Here is an 18834-nt window from a genome sequence, read left to right on the forward strand (position 1 = left end):
TTACTGTTACTGGTATCCTGTTGCCTACCAGCTCCCTTTCATCCTAAGTGAAAGCATATATTTGGTGAATGCTCACTAGCTCTCTGCCTCTCCTCTTATCCTTGGTCCTTGCAGATCCATTGCCCAGTTTTTCAGTTTATAATAGATGGCTATTTACAGACTGTTTCTCGCTACTTTTTCAGATTAATAAATATGTTTCATGTAGTCTCTTTGAAACTCTGTGGTTATTCAGTTGAGTTTTGCATAAAACAAAATTTTGACCCATATTATTCTTAAAACATTACTTAAAGAAGTTAGGACCCACTTGTTTTATATTATATAGATATGTGTAATGGGAACATATATATATAGTCAGTTTCATGTCTTTATGTAATATGTTCATTGTATGGCATGGAATTTGGGTCTCTCTCCTGAAAATTCTTGTTGATTTTCTTTTCTCCCAAGGGTGGTTAAAAAAGTGGCCCAATATATGGCTGACGTATTGGAGGACAGTAAAGATAAAGTTCAGGAGAACCTGCTGGCAAATGGAGGTAAGCTCATGTCTCAGGATTGGATGTAGACCTGTACAGAGTGAATGACTAAGCTACTAAACAAACCAGAGTTCACTGTGTGAAGCAATGGCTTTATAAAGGCTTTGTTATATAAGTAACAAAGGCTTTAACATCATTGTTGTCATTTGAACTGCTTTTGTTGTTTTGTATGAAACGCCGCTTTAGCATTTGCTTTATTTTAAATTAGGCTGATCTTTAGTTTATGTCATTATAATACAAAATGACCCTTCCCTTTCCTTCTTTCCTGTATTGCCTACTATAAGGCCACTCATGTGACTTTGTTAAATTAACATTTGTTAAGTAGAGCCCAGGATGTCATGGGATGGCGAGCCACTGTTCAACAAAAGACCTCAAGAGAGAGTGAAATAGAGATGTTTATCACTCACAGGTCCCGGAGGAGGTAGGGCCCATGGAGCGATCAAGGCAGGAACAGGGCAGAGCATCAGGACACAGCCTTCAATAGGGCCTGTGGGTGGGGTGCTTTGGGATTCCCGGGCCAAGTCCTCATTGATCCATTGAGACCAAAAAGAGTAGGGTGTTGGTAACTTGGAGAGGGCCTTATCTAAAGGGTACACAAGGGGAAGGCCCAGGGCAGGAGGGAGAGTTTAATCAGGAACTTACACTTAGTTGTACTCTGGAGGCTGTTATTTAGGGCTGTTATTGAGGGAGAGGGTAGTGTAATTTCTAGGCCTCTGCAGGCCACTTGGCCACACAAAAGGGATGCTGAGGCAGCATTATGGAGTAGTGTGGTTGGAGCAGTATTTTGCCCGGCCAGTGTGACTCAATGGTTGAATGTTAACCTATGCAGCAATAGGTTGCAGGTTCTTGGGTTCAATTCTTAGTCAGGGCACAACCCCAGGTTGTGGGCCCGATCCCCAGTGTAGTGTGGTGTGTGCAAGAGGCAGCTGATCAATGATTCTAATCATTGATGTTCCGATCTCTCTCCTTTCCTCTCAGAAATCATTAAAGATATATTTTAAGAAAAATTTTTGAGTAAGTATAAGAGATTCAATCAGATTGCAAGGTAAATTTTTGATTAATTGATTAATATAGTTCCACATTTATTTAATCAGAACATTTCAGAAATGATGAGATATCTTTACGGATTTCCCAAATGCCAATTTCAAATATCTGAATGTTTACTGTGTAGCAGACTACAAAAAATTCTATTCCTTCTCCTCAGTAATTAATTTATTTCCTTATTTCAGTTGACTTGGTTACTTATATAACAAGATTTCAGTGGGACATGGCTAAATATCCCATCAAGCAGTCTCTGAAAAATATTTCTGAAATAATTGCCAAGGTAAGATAAAAAATGGCACAGGTAGGATACATCGATTTATAGTCGCTTCATTTATTTTATAAGCATTTAGCTATGGAAATACTCTAGGTTTTGACAAGGCAACTTAATTACAGGTGATTGGTACACGTAGGAGCTATCCTAACTACAACTTCACGAAAAAAAAAAAGATGTTTATAAGTATAGCACTTTCATGTGTAGAGTATCCAAGCTGTGTAGTTTACTTATTTACATAGTTAATTTAAATATTTCATCAACAATGGTAAAATAAGAAAAGAATCTTTAAATTCTGTAGTTATTTCTTATACACAGTTGAAGGGTAACTGGGGTGTTGTAGAACAGGAAAATGGAGTCTATTAAGGATTTATGAGGCATGTCGATGGCAATGGTCACTTAAGTATGTTTATGTGCCGTACTGGTTTAGACGTTAAACTTTATGTGTCCTCTGACGCCTCCTGACAGTCATTGTTGCCTCTCTACCCAGAAGGACGCCATGCTCACATACCATATGAGTCTACGTACAGTTTCAGAGAGTTCACAGACCCTGAAGCCCATCCATGAACTCGCTGAGCTAAAAGCTCCTTTTATATTGCAGAGTCCAGGCGCTTGAGAAAAAAAAATGTAAAAGTCTTACCTGAAATTATAATTAGGCAAATAGACAAAGAGCTATTTGTCAACATTTTTATGACCTGGCTAGAGTAAAAAGTATGGTTTAAACTACTTGGACAGACTTTTCTTACCCCTCAATGACTGTATTTGTATAGTGTGCTCTATAGTTAAATGTAACTGAATAGATTATCAAGGATTTTACCTAAAGTCATAAAATTCAATGAACATGAGTAGTTTGATAATTTAAAATGGTGTTCTTGCTATGAGCCTTTTTTTCTTTTAATCCTTATCAGGGATTTAGTGTTCTTCTTCCTGATACTATATTCTATAGATGAGGAAACAGGCTCAGAGAAAGTGAAGGGGCTTACCCAGTACACAAAGCTAATAATGGTAGAGCTGAGTTGAAACTAGTCTTTCAAATTCTGTCAGGATTGCTGAGTGGTCAAAGGCCTCAGACTCAAGGTGCTCCAATGTGAAGTCTACTGCTCTGTGTTTTCTCCCTAAAGTGTTAGTAGTTTTAGTCATCTTTTTGAAAAATCAGCTTTTATATAATTTATAAATAAATTCAACTTCAATTCAGATTACATTGAGAAAACATTTTGTGTAATGATAGTAATAATAGAGTTGTGAACAATAAAACTTAAATTTAGTTCCTTTGGGAATTAATCCTTCAGCTGAATAAATCGAGGCCTTTTAATTAGTAATCTCTAAACCTGGTGACCTGGATTCCATTTAGGTTTAAGAAGTAATACAGTAAATAATTAAAACATATGTGGACAAACACACTAACTTTAGTAGAAAAGATCTATATGGAAATTACCATGGTTATTAAAAATAAATAGGTTATTTTATAACATGACCTTGTAAAGATGTGCTTTTAAAATAGAACATTTTCAAATCAGAACTAATTGTTATTTTTCTAAAGTTGGTGTTTAAGTACAGCTACTTTAATTGTATTAGTAGAGGTGGATTTAGGAAAATCTTGCCTATTTTATTTTTTATTGATTTTTTATTTTTTTATTAAATCTTTATTGTTGATACATCCATATAAGTACAACCAATGGACATAAAACTCTGGGGAGGGAGGGTATGTACGGGAGGGAGGGAAGGGGGCAAAAAAAAAAAATCAATAAAAAAAAATAAAATAAATAAATAAATAAATCTTTATTGTTGAAAGTTTTACATGTGTCCCTTTTTTTCTCCCATTGACCCCTTATAAGCATCCCTGCCCCCCACTCCCTATCCTAGACCTTACCACGCTGTTGTCTGTGTCCATGGGTTATGCCTACATGCATACAAGTTCTTTGGTTGATCACTTCTCACCCACCCACCCACCCTCTCTCTGAGATTCGACAGTCTGTTCCAGGCTTCTTCATCTCTGGGCCTATTTTATTTTTAAAGGGAGTGACTCAGATCGACAATGACCTGAAATCTCGAGCATCTGCATATAATAACCTGAAAGGGAATCTTCAGAATTTGGAACGAAAGAATGCGTAAGCATATCAAGTATTTGTGAATATTAAGAATTAGAGAAGCACTCTAGCATATACTGAATGAGATATGGTTGGGGTTTAGTAAAGTTCCAGCTGTTTCTATGATCATAGTGGCATTTTTTCACTTCATGGAGAAAAGGGTATTAATCGAGTCTAGGCAAACAGATGTGAGGCTGATTTATTACACTTGTTTCATAAATAACACATGTGAGTGCTGCACAAGCAATCAACCCTGGTGTATGCATTTAGTAGAAAAATGTCTAAAATTAATTGTTTTAAATCAAATCACAGTTTAATTGCACAATCTGCTTAAAATAATTCTATAGAGGAATTCTTTTATAATCCAATATTCGTTCTTTATTTGTTTTCCAAGTTTAGGTGTTTGACACATTAGGTTTTCTTAAAATCAAATGCACTTCTTTTGGTTGATCTCCTTGTAGCATGACTACTACTACAAGTGTAGCTTTAAGCACTTAACTGTTGAAGTTAAGTGTTTATATCCCAGAGGAAAAGTTGGTTATACATACACTGTCAGTGGTGCAAACAGTCAAGACATTTTCATTATGAAAGGCTCGGTGCTGGGACACTAAATGAAGACCGATTGGGAGAGTTGATTACTGGGTTAACTAACCAAAATTGCCTGGTATCAAAGGATACCCAGGGAGAGGGAGGAAGACCCAGGTTGTGCCTAGATGATATAATTTCATAATTATGATGAAATAGATTTTAGTCGATATCTAATGAATGACACTTTCCCGGTCAAGATATTATAGATGTAATCAACAGAAGACCCAAGTTCCAATAATGGAGGCAAACACAAAGGCGGGCGCTAGAGGCAGATTTTGATAAGTGTTGCCATTTCCTTCATTGCAGGGGTGAGAAATAGCTACATTTTGATGACTTATAAAGTAAAAATGTTAACTAGACTAATGCCTCTCTTGAGATGTCTTTATAGTGTATGTGAATATAATTAGCTTGCTGTTTCTTTACTTGTGTTATGGGAGCATGTAATTATCAGCCTAATGATCGTTTTTCTTCTTCCGCAGAGGAAGTTTGCTAACTCGAAGTCTCGCAGAAATTGTGAAGAAGGATGACTTTGTTCTTGATTCAGAATATCTCATCACGTTACTAGTTGTAGTTCCCAAGTATGTTTTTTTTTATTATTAAAAATATTTTTTACCTGTTAAAATACAAGAAAAATGTTTGTATCTGTCATTTGAATTTGAAGTTTTCCCTAAAATCCCAAGTGTTAAGGGATTTTCTCACCTGTCATTCATTCTGTCAACCAGCACACCCGTGTGGCTCGGACAGCAGAATTTAAATTTAGTTCGACACTTGAGACTTCAGTTATAAATTGAGATTCCATATCTAATTTAGCAGCTTAATAGAGTTGGCTCATTGAAAGTTAAGTAATGTTAAATTATTTGATTTAGAAAATAGATTTCAATTTTCCAAAATGCAAAGCTCTTTATGTTTGTGTTTTTGAAAAATGTTTATGATTGGCCAGGATGCATTAGACCATGTAAGAAGCAAAGGATGGCCCTGGCCCTTACTCAGTTGGTTGGAGCGTCGTTCCATGCACGTCCCATGGCGGTCGTGGTGTGATTTCTGGGCAGAGCACATACCTAGGTTGGGGGTCCAATCCCCAGTTGGGGCACCTTTGGGAGGCAGTGTATTGATGTTTCTCTCACATCAATGTTTCTTCCGTACTCTCTCCTTTCTTCCTCCTCCAAAACAAAAATAAAGAAGCAAAGATGGGATAGATCGGCTTAGAAAATATTTTTTCTGTAAAGGGCCAGAGAGTAATATTTTAGGCTTTGCCAGCCATATGGTCTCTGTTATAACTACTACTCAACTCTGCCACACCAACTTGGTAGTTTTAACCGAAAGTTGCCATTTACACAGTATGTACACAAATGAATGTGGCTGGGGGTTTTTTAATCCTCACCCAAGGAGTGAGGATATTTTTTCCCATTGATTTTTAGAGAGAGTGAAAGGGAGAGGGAGAGAGAGAGAAACATCCATGTGAGAGAGATGTATGAGAGAGACTCATCCATCCCACTGTCACCCCTTCCTGGGCTGGGGATTGACCTTGTAACTGAGCTAGGTGCCCTTTACCAGGAATTGAATCCAAGATCCTTTGGTCCAAGGGCTGATAATTTAACCACTTGGGCCAAACCAGCCAGGGCCGTGGGTGTGTTTTAATAAAACTTTATAAAACACACACAGGCTGTGGGCATAGTTTGCTGGATTAGATAACTCTTTGAAATCTTTTTTGTTAATCTTCATGTGAGGACATGTTTTCCATTTCTTTTTAGAGAGTAGAAGGGAGAGAGGGAGAAAGAAAGAAATATGGATGTAAGAGAGACACATTGATTGGTTGCCTCCCTCACACACTTGCACCTGGACCAGGGCTGGGTATCAGATCTGCTACCCAGGTACCTGTCCTTGACTGGGAATCGAACTTGTGACCCTTCGGTGCCCAAATGGGCACTCTAACCACTGAGCAACATTGGCCAAAGCTGTTTTCCCCCCCGTTTACTGAAGATTGTATTATTCTTTGCCTATGGGGCAGAGCTTAAAACTAAGAGTTTGGGTCCTGCCTGCCTGGTGTAGCTAAGCAGTTTGAACATTGGACTGAGCACTGAAGGGTGCTAGGTTCAATTCCCTGGTCAAGAGTTGCAGGTTCCAGAGCTCATGCGGGAGGCAACCAATTGGTGTGTCTCTCTCACATCGATGTTTCTCTCTCCTTTTCTCTTCTCTCAGAAAAGCAATGGAAAAAATATCCTCAAGTCAGGATTAACAACAGCAACAAAATTAAAATAAAAGGAAGGCTAATTACCTATTAATAGTTTGAATAAATACACCACACAGAAACTAAGGGCTCCAGAAGTTGTATTTTGTATGTGAGTTGTGTAACTCATCCCTGCTGTACTGGAACACTGATGATTATCAGTTTCTGTGTATTTGTGTTTTTATAATATACAGGAAAATACCTTTGCCCAGAAAAAAGATTGGTCTCACTTAACCTTTATTTGAAATTGGTGTTTAAAGCCAGAGGTTTCCATAGTTTTCTGTACACTGTAACGAAACGTAGAACATAAGCACCTTAAACAGTGAATTCTTTTCTGTCCTGGTCTACAAGCACTGAAGTTCTTTATTGTGAATTACAGACAAAAATCACTCCCCACACCCCCAAAGCCAGTGTTCTTAGAGAAGGGTGTTGCACAATTTGCTGTGGCAGCATACTTTGCTGTTCCCTTTATTTACCGAACACTTCCTGGTACTCTGCTTTCAGTAAATATAACTTCTTCCAGCCTTTCTTAATGGCCCTGAAAAGAAATGATTGCGGTTTGTCATGCGTGGCCTTTTTCTTTCTTCTTTAAAAATGAGGTAACAGACTTCAACCCTAACGTTTGAAAGGAGTTGAAAGTCTATACTTTGCCTTCTTCCTTGCTAAGCTTAGTCCAGGGCTGTGTCTGCTTTGCAATAGTTCCTGGACGCAATCTAGTTCCCATTTCACTCAACAAGTGTATTTGAAATTCCTTCTCAGGAGGACCCTTGAAGATGTTATTGAATAGGTTTGACGTATACTTACTGTAGCCACAGCTCCTGTTTGTCCCTCCCTTTCTCTCTCCCTGGGTATGGCAGGAGGTAGGACTTGTTTTCCCCAGTACTGACTGCACCTTTCCTGCAGGTTAAACCACAACGACTGGATGAAGCAGTATGAAACGCTCGCCGAGATGGTCGTTCCCAGGTCTAGCAAGTAAGTCGGACTCTTTGTAAAACCCGTTTCTTTCCTAGAATTCCCTTTACAGTTTGGGTGTTGAGTTAGGAAATGCCTTTATGTCTTTCCTTTGTGGTACATTTATATTTTAGAATCATCTTTTTCACCTTATTGAGGAGTTATGTTAACTCCAGCTGTCATACTTTTAGACCTGGGATTGCACAATCTGGTTGACCCTTTCATGTTTCCTGGTATAGACATTTGAGGCCACAGAAGTGAGATGGTTTGTCCAGAGTCACACATCTGTTAATGCAGGGCCAGCACTAGAACCCAGGTCTTTTGCTACCTTCTAAAAATTCTTTTAAAATTTTATTTATTTATTTTTATTTTTAAATATATTTCTTTATTGATTTCAGAGAGGAAGGGAGAAGGAGGGAGAGATAGAAACATCAATGATGAAAGAGAATCACTGATCAACTGCCTCTTGCATGCCCCCTGGTGGGGATCGAGCCCGCAACCCAGGCATGTGCCCTTGGCCGGAATCGAACCTGGAACCCTTCAGTCTGCAGACTGATGCTCTATCCACTGGCTAGGAACCAAGCTGGCTAGGGCAGAATTTTTTAAAATACGTTTTTAGTGCTTTTAGAGAAGAAGGGAGAGAGGAAGAGATAGAAACATCAATGATGAGAGAGAATCATTGATTGGCTGCCTCCTGCACAGCCCACACTGGGAATGGAGCCCACAGCCTGGGCATTTGCCCTGACCAGGAATCAAACCGTAACCTCCTGGTTCATAGGTCGACACTTAACTAGTGAGCCACACCAGCTGGGTCAGATGTCGATTTTTTTGAGATCTAAACCACAAACCAGTGTTCATCATGAAACATTCTTTTGGAGGGAGCATGGTGCGGGGAGGCGCTATCCCTTTTGCTCACACCAGCCCTCCCCTTGGTAAACTGAAGACTCATGTGTCCTGACACTAGTTTTCCACTGAAGCTCTTTATCCTGACAGATCACACCTCTTAGGCCTCTGTGCTCTGTAGGGCATTAAAGCCACAGGGGCTGACTTTGTCTGGGAGGCAGGGGAGGGAGGAGAAGAAGGGACCCCAAACACATGGTATGTCCCCCCAAGTTGTACATATGCCAAGCCTGGGCTGCAGGGGAGTAGTGTGTAGGCTAGTTTAAGTAAACCCTAAATTATTCTAAAGGAAGGACTGTCAAATATTACTTTAGAGCCCGGCTGGCGTGGCTCAGTGGTTGCGCATCGACCTATGAACCAGGAGGTCACTGGTTTGATTACCAGTCAGGACACATGCCTGGCTTGTGGGCTCGATCCCCAGTGTGGGGCATGCAGGAGGCAGCCTATCAATGATTCTCTCTCATCATTCATGTTTCTCTATCCCTCTCCCTTCTCTGAAATCAATAATAAATAAATAAATAAAAACAAAACACCAAATAAATAAGTAATCCGACTTTAGAGATGTCCACCTTTTAAAAGTCACTGTAGTAGTTTCAAGGGCAAAGTGTCAGACAGTAACAGGTTAGCCCAGGCAATGCCAGTCTTCTGTACGGCCTACAAGTGCCCATGACCACCTGAGCGTCCCAGTCCCTCCTCACCCAGTGAAGAGTCTGTTCTACTCTGCTTCTCAGCTCAGCAGTCATTTGGAATCACTGACTTGAAAACTTCCCGTCTAAATATAGTCAAGAGCAGAGCAGCCGGGCAGCAGCACCGGGACGAGGGTGGAAGGTCAGTGCCCGTGGGGAGACGGGCTTTGGTGGTTCGTCTGGAATCCTGTCCGCTGTTTAGGAAAGGTCTCTGTGGCTCGGTGCTGGGTGTTTTGGTTTTCATAATAGCTAACATTTTGGAGTAAATGACGACGTGCTGGTCATTGTTCTAAGTGCTTTATTTTTAACTCAGTTATAAGTAGTGATGCTTGTGGCTTTTTGGCATGATACTTGGGAGGAGTGAAGATACAAGTGGAATTCTAAGGTAGAAGAATAGATTGAAAAATACTATCTCAAACCTGAAAGAAACATTCATTTAAAAATGCATAAAATCTAGTCTGAGGAGGATAGGTTTTAGTTCTTCCTTGAATGTTTGGTAAAACTCTCCTGGGAAGCCATCTAGCCCAGGGCTTTTGTTTGCTGGAAGCTTTTTGATGACTGTTTCAATTTCTTCCCAAGTCACTGCTCTATTGAGATTTTTAGATTCTTCCTGATTGCGTTTTGGAAGGTTGTATTTTTCTAGGAATACGTCCATTTCCTCCAGGTTGTTCAGTTTGTTGGAATAGAAAATGCATAAAATCGAGACTCGTATGGTTCAGGGGTTGAGTGTCAACCTAGGAACCAGGAGGTCACGGTTTCATTACCGGTCGGGCACATGCCTGGTCTGGTGGCTTGATCCCCAGTAAGGGGGCAGAGGGGTGCAGGAGGCAGCCAATCAGTGATTCTCTCTCATCATTGATGTTTCTCTCTCTTCTCCTCTCCCTTCCTCTCTGAAATCAATAAAAATAGATGAAAAAAAATGCATAAACTAGCTATTTGCAAAATATTCTACCTAAAGTCTTCAAGTATTGGACAATTTGAACTATTGCCATTACTGTGATTTATGTGCATGGATGTGTATAAATGCCATGCCAGTATTACAGCCAAGAACGTTGAGACTGGGCTGCTGTTCTGCTTCTTGTGTAAAATAAAAGCAGTTCAGAGAGAGGTACTTAGCATTTGTGCTTTCAGAATCACACTTTCCCTTTTGTCTGTCTGCTTTTGCTTGTTAAGGTGATTTGAAAGGGTCAGGTCACTGGTTCACCTCTGCCTCTATTGTTAGAAACAAACTCATTGCTGCTTCCTAGAGCTTTTAATTCACGGAGCGAGAGCTCGGGTGGGCACTGGAGCCTCGCTGGGAAGGCCCAGAGAAGGCCCACTGGCCTCTGTGCAGAGGACTCTCTCTCTTGTTTCGGGCCAGAGATGGTAGAGACCACTTTTATGAAGAAAGCCAGGGAAGGTGTCTTGACAGTGAAGCAGGCAGGAGGACTGGAAACAGGGCAGACGGCAGGTCTTTTCAGTGACGTCCCTGAGAGCTTGACTGGGCGGACGTGCCGACCTCTTGGGGAGCTTCTGAAGCAGGGGTGGGAACGTTTTCTATCCAAGGCCCATTTGGATATTTATAACCTCATTCACGGGCCATACAAAATTGTCGACTTAAAGATTAGCCTGCTATACTAGTATTTGGTCAAACATTTAATTAACTCGCCTCCAGTGTCTTGGCAGAGCCAGACCAAATGATTCCCCCTGGCCAGATGATCCCCACCCCCGTTCTAAAGCCTAACATGACCCGACCAGCATGGACCTATGAGCCAGGAGGTCACGGTTTGATTCCAGGTCAGGGCACATGCTCAGGTTGCAGGTTCAATTCTCATTGGGGCCGTGCAAGACAGCCGATCAGTGATTCTCTCTCCCTCCCTTCCTCTCTGATATCAGTAGGGAAAAAAAAATTTTTAAAAGCCTGATATGGAGCCCTGAGATGCATGAAAGTGTGTTTTTTCAGAGGTCATTTAGACGTCTGTGTTAGTTTTTGATGTAGAGTGTGCCGGGAGAAAAGGAAAGAACTGAGGTGGGAGGTTCTGGCAGGACAGAGGGTGGGCCAGGCCCCAGGGGTTGGGCTGGCCTGGAGAGAGGGTTAGGTTTCCAGAAGAGAAGAGGATGCAGCCCAGCTGCTGGACGGCGGCCTCGGCCAGCCTGGCCCCGATGTGGATTAGTGTGTGGGTGCTCTCCTTGAGTTACTGTGTAATATGGTTTAGGATGCAGTAGATGTCATACAGGGCTATTACGGTGAGTAAAAACGTCCAAGACGCAGTGTCCTCAGTGTTGGAGGCAGTACAGATGGGCAGCATGGAGATGGCCTGGGAGGGCTCTTCGTCCTCCTCCTCTGTGTTTCTGAATTCTGTCTTCACTATTAAAGGGGACAAATCAACATAAGCTTTACTTGGACTTTGTCTTCTTCCCATAGCGTGCTCTCAGAGGACCAGGACAGCTACCTTTGTAACGTCACCTTGTTTAGGAAGGCCGTTGATGACTTCAGACACAAAGCCAGGGAAAACAAGTAAGACTATTATTTTTTGTTTGTTTGTTTTTTTATCTTGTTACATCACCTGTACACCAGTGTGGACAATTTTGTTTCCACCCCCCACGTTTAGATTCATTGTTCGTGATTTCCAGTATAATGAAGAGGAGATGAAAGCAGATAAAGAAGAAATGAACAGGCTTTCTACTGACAAGAAGAAGCAATTTGTATGTATTCTTAACATTTAGCATTAGCCATGTTAAGCAGAAGAAAATCTGATGATGCTTTTATTTAAAAGGAAGCAAAACTCCTATTTTGCTTTTAAGACATTTGATTTTAAGTATTTTTTTTCTATTAAATAATCAGAATAAATTTTCTCTAAAGCTGAGATTTGTGTAGTTGTCTTAAAATACATACCTAAAATTAATTACTCCTTTTAGTCCATATCAGAAATTAATTTTAAATGTAGCATTTTGGTTAGAACCTCTGTGGTGGAAGTGTTATTTAAGTAGTAGCTTTCTCTTTCCAGTAGTAAGATTTTTTGAGGCAAATTTTTTTAATGCCGCAATGTTTTACTGAAGCAACTTATTGAAACCATTGGAGAATTGTTATGTTCTAGGCAAAATGGGAACAGGAATGGTTTTGGTGTCCACTTTTTTGCCATCTTCAAATATCGGACTATTGTGAAGACCAAAAGATTGTGTGGAAGGGGAGACGGGACTAGTGAAAAGGTGTTTCTCTTGTAATGAAAGAGAAAAGAAAAGCAAGTTTCACTTTATAAACCATATTATCTTAGTTGGGAGAAAACTAACGCTAACCAAGTAATATCTAATACAGCCAATGGGTTCATCTAATTCCTACTTGCCATTTTCAAGACCAGATTTGTGGTAATTTTTCCTCTTTTATAGGGACCACTTGTGCGGTGGCTGAAAGTGAATTTCAGTGAAGCATTTATTGCGTGGATTCATGTGAAAGCATTGAGGGTTTTTGTAGAGTCTGTTTTAAGGTAAAAAAAAAAAAAAAAAAAAAAAAAAAGTTAATTCAGAAACTTGGATCTGAAGAGCTTATAGAAGCCTTTATATTGGACCCCTTTATTACGACACACAGTCCAGTAATAGGAAATTGACTTGTAGAAACCAGAGGGCCGATCGTGAGGAGAGGCTGTGTCACCCAGCTTATTGCATGTGTGTGAGTTGTGTCCCTTAACACTGGGTTAGGACAAGAGCTCCCTGCTGCTGTACTCTCAGGTTCTCTTCTCATATATTTAAGCTAAATGTAGATCACACAATATTAGCCAATATTTGCTTAAAAGAGATCTTTCAGGTATTTACATGTTATACACAGTATACTAATGACTTCTTTGAAATCATTGTTTCATTTAACCTATAATATTTAATATCCTAATATTATAAAAACTCTGGGTCCACCATGACCAGAGGCTCAACCCATTGGAAGCCAGTCCTGCAGTCAGCGCTGGGTTGCCGTGGCTGCAGAGGGGGCTGCAAATCAGGCCCAGAAAGAGGCTTGAAGAGAGAAGCAGGGTCTGATCCCTAGCATCTGTGGCAGATGTTGATCAGCACTTGCCTCTCTCTTTCTCTCCCGGGCCTGGTCAGCAGCCACACCTCCATTTCTCTCCAGGCCTCTACCAGGGCTGGTGATCAGCCCCGCCTTTCTGATCAGGCCCCGTTGATAGGCCCAGAGAAGTGGACTGGCATAGAAATCGGCCAATCAGAACCAAATCTGGGTAAAGTGTGAGGAGCCAGTGGCTGCCTTGGAGGCAGAGATTTTAACGCTGAGTGGCATAGAAACCGACCAATCAGAACCAAATTGGCCAGCAGAGGAGGGCAGTTGGGAGAGACCAGGCTTTCAGGGGAGGGCAGTTGGGGGCAAAATCAGGCCAGCAGGGAAGGGCAGTTGGAAGCGATTGGGCTAATCAGGCTGGCAGGGGAATGGTTAGAGGGTGATCAAGCTGGCAGGCAGGTGAGCGGTTAGGAGCCAGCCAGTATTAAAAGGGATGTCCAACTGTCAGCAGTCAGACATCCCCCGAGGGGTCCCAGATTGGAGAGGGTTCAGGCTGGGCTGAGAGACACCCCTTCAGTGCATGAATTTCGTGCACTGAGCCTCTAGTTTTGACATAAAATCTAAATCATCTTGTGATCCTCTGTACATGTTACTCATATTAGAAATTATTACAGACTTACCCGCATCTATGCTATTTTAAAATTACTTTGAATTTTCAAAGTAGATGTGGGTAATCTCATATTGTTTATCTTATAAGTATTCATTAAGTTTACACATTATCACTATTTTATTCATAGGTTCTCTTAAAAATTGAAGAGTCATTAAAGTAATTCCTAATAGATAATTGGCTTTCATTTTAGAGAAAAATATCTAGTGGACAATGAGGACCAGAGAAGGCTTGAGTTTCTATGATTATTAGTTGAACTTGTAAAATGAGGTACCATTATCCCATTAGCTGTGGTTAAAGGAGAGTATGAAAACATTGGCTTTCACAATAAAGTCTGTGTGTGTGCTTGTGTTACATACTATATTTTTGCTTCCTTATAAGGTATGGCTTGCCAGTGAACTTCCAAGCAATGCTACTTCAGCCCAATAAGAAAACAATGAAGAAACTAAGAGAAGTATTATATGAATTGTATAAACATCTAGATAGCAGTGCGGCAGCAATCATTGATGTAAGTACTCATTAGATAGCCTTGGAGAATAAGAACTGGAATGAATTTCAGAAAAAAATGGAAAAGAAAGAAAAGGGATAGTGAATATCATGATACCCATTTTTATAAAAAAAAGTTATTTCTAAGTACTTTTGAGATTCTCAGTTAATTGTTTGATAAACATAGCCAGTAATTTACATGTTTACCCTGTTTTATGCTAGTTAGAGCTGGGATTTCTAAAGCCAGTCATTATCTTTCTTTAAACCAGATGTTCATAGCTGCAGAAATACAGAACCTACCAGTGATACTAGCTATTTACAAAAATTATAAATTGCAGAGAAGAAAATAAGTAGTAGTTATTTTAACTTTATTTGGTAGAAGTAATGAGTTAATAGATGAGCATTGTAAAGCAAATTGTTTTCCTAAAATAGTATGTGTTCATGTCTTTCATACAGAATATAAAGCATATGTATTTTTTGTCATTGTTGTTTAAAATTGTAGTGGGCTTAGATATTTTTTATTTCAAATATCTTGATTTTTCCCCCCTCTTTAGGATGGTAAATTTCGCGTGTACTACGGTAGTTAGAACCTATGAAAAATTAGGGTGTTTTTTAAAAAATATATATTTTATTGATTTTTTACAGAAAAGAAGGGAGAGGGATAGAGAGTTAGAAACATCAATGAGAGAGAAACATTGATCAGCTGCCTCCTGCACACCTCCTACTGGGGATGTGCCTGCAACCAAGGTACATGCCCTTGACCTGATTCGAACCTGGGACCTTTGAGTCCGCAGGCCGACAGGCCGACAAACCAACAAACCAGTCAGGACAGGGTTGTTGTTTTTTTTAATAGATAAAAATGCAAGAAATGACCTTCTGCATTTTCATGGAATTGTTGATAAAATAGAAGGTCTAAATATTTGCTACATAATTTTCTAACAGTAAATCTTTTTTTTTTTTTTTTAAATATTTTATTGATTTTGTACAGAGAGGAAGGGAGAGAGATAGAGAGTTAGAAACATCGATGAGAGAGAGTCATCGATCAGCTGCCTCTTGCACACCCCCTACTGGGGATATGCCCGCAACCAAGGTACATGCCCTTGACTGGAATCGAACCTGGGACCCTTCGGTCCCCAAGCCGACGCTCTATCCATTGAGCCAAACCGGTCTTGGCTAACAGTAAATCTTTTTAAAAAAAAATATTTTATTGATTTTTTACAGAGAGGAAGGGAGAAGGATAGAGAGTTAGAAACATCGATAAGAGAGAAACATCCATCAGCTGCCTCTTGCACACCTCCTACTGGGGATATGCCTGCAACCAACCCTTGACCAGAATGCCCTTGACCAGAATCGAACCTGGGACCTTTCAGTCCTCAGGCCGATGCTCTATCCACTGAGCCAAACCGGTTCCGGCCCTAACAATAAATTTTTATAACACGCATATGTAAAATATGATACCTTTAAAACAAAGCTTCGCTTGTTTTTATCCAATACTTTATTTATTTATTTTTTATCCTGTAAATTCAATACTCCAAGCCTGAGGTTTAAAAATAACTTTTTACAGCGCACATAAAACGGGATGGCAGGGTCAGGTAGAAACACAGGCTTTGGAGTCAGCAGGCTTGAAGTTTGGCCTTAACTGCCCTGCGTTTCCTTCCTGAGGGGTTTTCCTCATTTGCAAAATGGAGGTGATAAGGCCTACCTCAAATTAGATTAGCAGAAAGGCAAAACCTGAGTCCAGAGGAGGCGTTTAATAGAAGGTACATGGTAACACTTCTTCGCTGGCTTTTTCTGTAAGTACGTAATCGAGCGATCTGTCTGGTTTCCATAGGCGCCTATGGACATCCCCGGCTTAAACCTGAGCCAGCAGGAGTACTACCCCTATGTATATTACAAGATCGACTGCAACTTGCTGGAATTCAAGTGAAGAGAGTCCCCCACAGCCCCGTCCCTGTGTGGGCGAACGCTCACCGAAACAGGCTGAAGTATGGCAGTGCGTTCCACTCTCTCACCCTTGCTTGCTTCTGACCCTCTTCCTCGGTGAATTCTCCCATCGCCGTCCATTTCCAAACATTTTCTTTGCAACGAAAAATGTATGTCTTGTTTCTTTTTATTGATCAGGTCTGTAAATGTGTACTGAAAAAAAATCAGAGTCTATTTATAAATAGGATAGTTTATTTAAAGAGGTCTTGCCTCATCCATGTTGTGATATTCGTAATTCCATTTGTTACTGTTGTGCACAAAAGCCTTGTTTACAAGGGAATGGTGTAAACATTTATGCCATTTTGCTCACTATATTTAGTAGACATAACTGTTTAGTAGTTACTGAATCGTGATGTAAAGAAATGTGACACTATTCAGGTATGTGCTTTCTCAGTGTTTCCAATGAAATCTCTGAGCTTTGTCGACATCCACAGGAGAGAATAAAGTGACCTGTGCAAAGGCGTATGTGGTGTGCGTCCCTTCAGACTGCAATTCAGCTGGAGAGTTCAGTGAATGGGATCAGAGCTCACTGGCTGTGCCACTTTCAGGATGGGCGTTTACATCTGGACACTAGATTCATAGTTCTCAAACCATTAGGAAGTAAGGCCAATTTTGAATATAGCGAAACTATGCAGCTTTAAGTCACCTGTTTTGTCTATTTTACACATTTTAAAGATCTATAATGATAAAAGCCTTTATTTGGACATTTATGACCTAGTCTGAAGATAGAAGCATTGCCAGCCTTTAGTTCATGACGTAGTTTAGCATCGTTAGAGCTTTTAAACTGGGCTTTGTGGCAGACTGCCCTTCCTGTGCCCTCGCCGCCTGGGTGAGTGGGAGAAAGAGTTTACATTTCATTTTAAGAGCATTTAGAAACGATCCTATTTTCTCTAGGAAATTAGTCTCCAAGCCCCTTGTATTTCAAAAGTAATTGTTAACTTCAAACTACTATATAGACTTCTAAAAGCAAAACATGAGAGATGATGCCTGCTCCCTCCACTGCCCTCCCTGCCCTCCCCACCTTCCCACCCCCAGCCAATTGCTTCTTCCCAAAGAAGTGTGTGTATGTATTCTTCCAGGCCCTTTTGTATCTCCACAGCATTCTTTCCCTCTCCCTCTCCCTCTCCCTCCCTCCCTCTCTCTCTCTCTCCCCCCTCCCCCTCTCTCAGGCCTTTTTGTATCTCCACAGCATTGTCTCTCTCTCTCGCTCTCTCACACACTTTATTTTTAAATAAAAATAAGAGCATACTGCACATATTCTGTCACCCTTTTTCTCACTAATGTACCCAATATCCTTATGTGTCCATGTATCTAGAGCTACCTCGTTCTTTTAACCAGCTGTGTGGTTTGCCCTCATGTGTTTGTGCCATAATACAGCTGACAGGATGGATATAGCTTGCTTTAGTTTGGCTTGTATAAACACTGCTTTAGTAAACATGTGGCACAGCTGTCTTTGTTTCCTCCTATTAGTATTTCTGTAAGAGATCCTGGAAGCAGATTGGAAGGTGTGTATGCTTACATTTTGACACATACTGCCAAGTCATCCATTAATGTTCATTGTAAACCTGCCTGGAATGCAGATTTTATTTTCAGTTTTCCTTCGGCTAAGAGGAAGCTGAAAAGTTTTGCTTTTGATAAAAAATTCTGGTTCTGTTTCTTAGGAGTAGTCTTTGAGTCTCAGGATCTGTAAAGGGAGTATCATTTCTATCATGGGCAATGTGTTTTGCTGATTGAATGATTTGTAGGCCTATGCAATATGTAAGGTTTGGTTCAGACTTTAATACTATTATGATACGAGGAGGTGGAATTGTATCAAGTTTAAAATCCCAGCGTGGGTCTGGAAACACGGGACTTCCGCTAGGACTGTTCTCAGGGACGCCGCCCAGCAGCGTGGCGGAGTGTGGCTCTGGAGCCGAGCCCGGCTCTGCCCCGGAACAGCTCTGAGGTCGGTCTCCACGCTCGGTCCCTCCTTCACCGCCTAGAGATCCCCACTCCCTGGGCTGCTGTGCGGAGGAGGCAAGCTCCCGTACGCACATGGGGAACTTAGGAAGGGGCCCGGTGAGTGCCTGAGATGTGTACTTACAGTCCCGGAGGAGTGCTGGCCGCTCCTCGTTCCCTGGTGTGTGAGCTGGAATTTCTGGGCCCGGAACACTGTGGAGTCTGAAGACAGGGAAGAAGTGACGGTGGGGGCGGCGAGATGAATAACAGAGCTTGTGTCTGTAACATAACATTAAAGCAGTTTGAGTGTCTCGAGCTCAGTCTTGGTGATTATTGGCGTTTCCTGGGGAGGGGCTCTCTCACCGCTGGCCTTGCTCTGTGTGACGGATCTACCGGTTCTGTAGGGGAGAGCCGAGACCCTTCCCTGGTGCGCACACTCGCCCCCTCATCCCTGCCCTGTTCGTGGTGCGAGGGCCGCCCGTCCCCATTCTGCACTG

General features: G+C 41.1%; 1 protein-coding gene across 1 annotated transcript in view; it reads left to right on the forward strand.

Moving 5' to 3' along the window:
• The window catches only part of ATP6V1C1 (ATPase H+ transporting V1 subunit C1), a 36233-nt gene extending 19371 nt beyond the window's left edge, over positions 1-16862 (forward strand). Inside the window, exons 4-13 of the mRNA XM_084864588.1 lie at positions 445-530; positions 1760-1854; positions 3862-3953; positions 5000-5098; positions 7651-7719; positions 11689-11781; positions 11876-11969; positions 12651-12748; positions 14312-14438; positions 16248-16862. Coding sequence (XP_084720714.1) covers positions 445-530; positions 1760-1854; positions 3862-3953; positions 5000-5098; positions 7651-7719; positions 11689-11781; positions 11876-11969; positions 12651-12748; positions 14312-14438; positions 16248-16343 — 949 coding nt within the window. The 3' untranslated portion in view covers positions 16344-16862. The remainder of the gene's footprint in view (positions 1-444; positions 531-1759; positions 1855-3861; positions 3954-4999; positions 5099-7650; positions 7720-11688; positions 11782-11875; positions 11970-12650; positions 12749-14311; positions 14439-16247) is intronic.
• The last annotated feature ends 1972 nt before the right edge of the window (positions 16863-18834 follow it).

This window comes from Pipistrellus hanaki (assembly GCF_964339955.1).
Source record: "Pipistrellus hanaki genome assembly, chromosome: 17".
Taxonomy (NCBI): domain Eukaryota; kingdom Metazoa; phylum Chordata; class Mammalia; order Chiroptera; family Vespertilionidae; genus Pipistrellus; species Pipistrellus hanaki.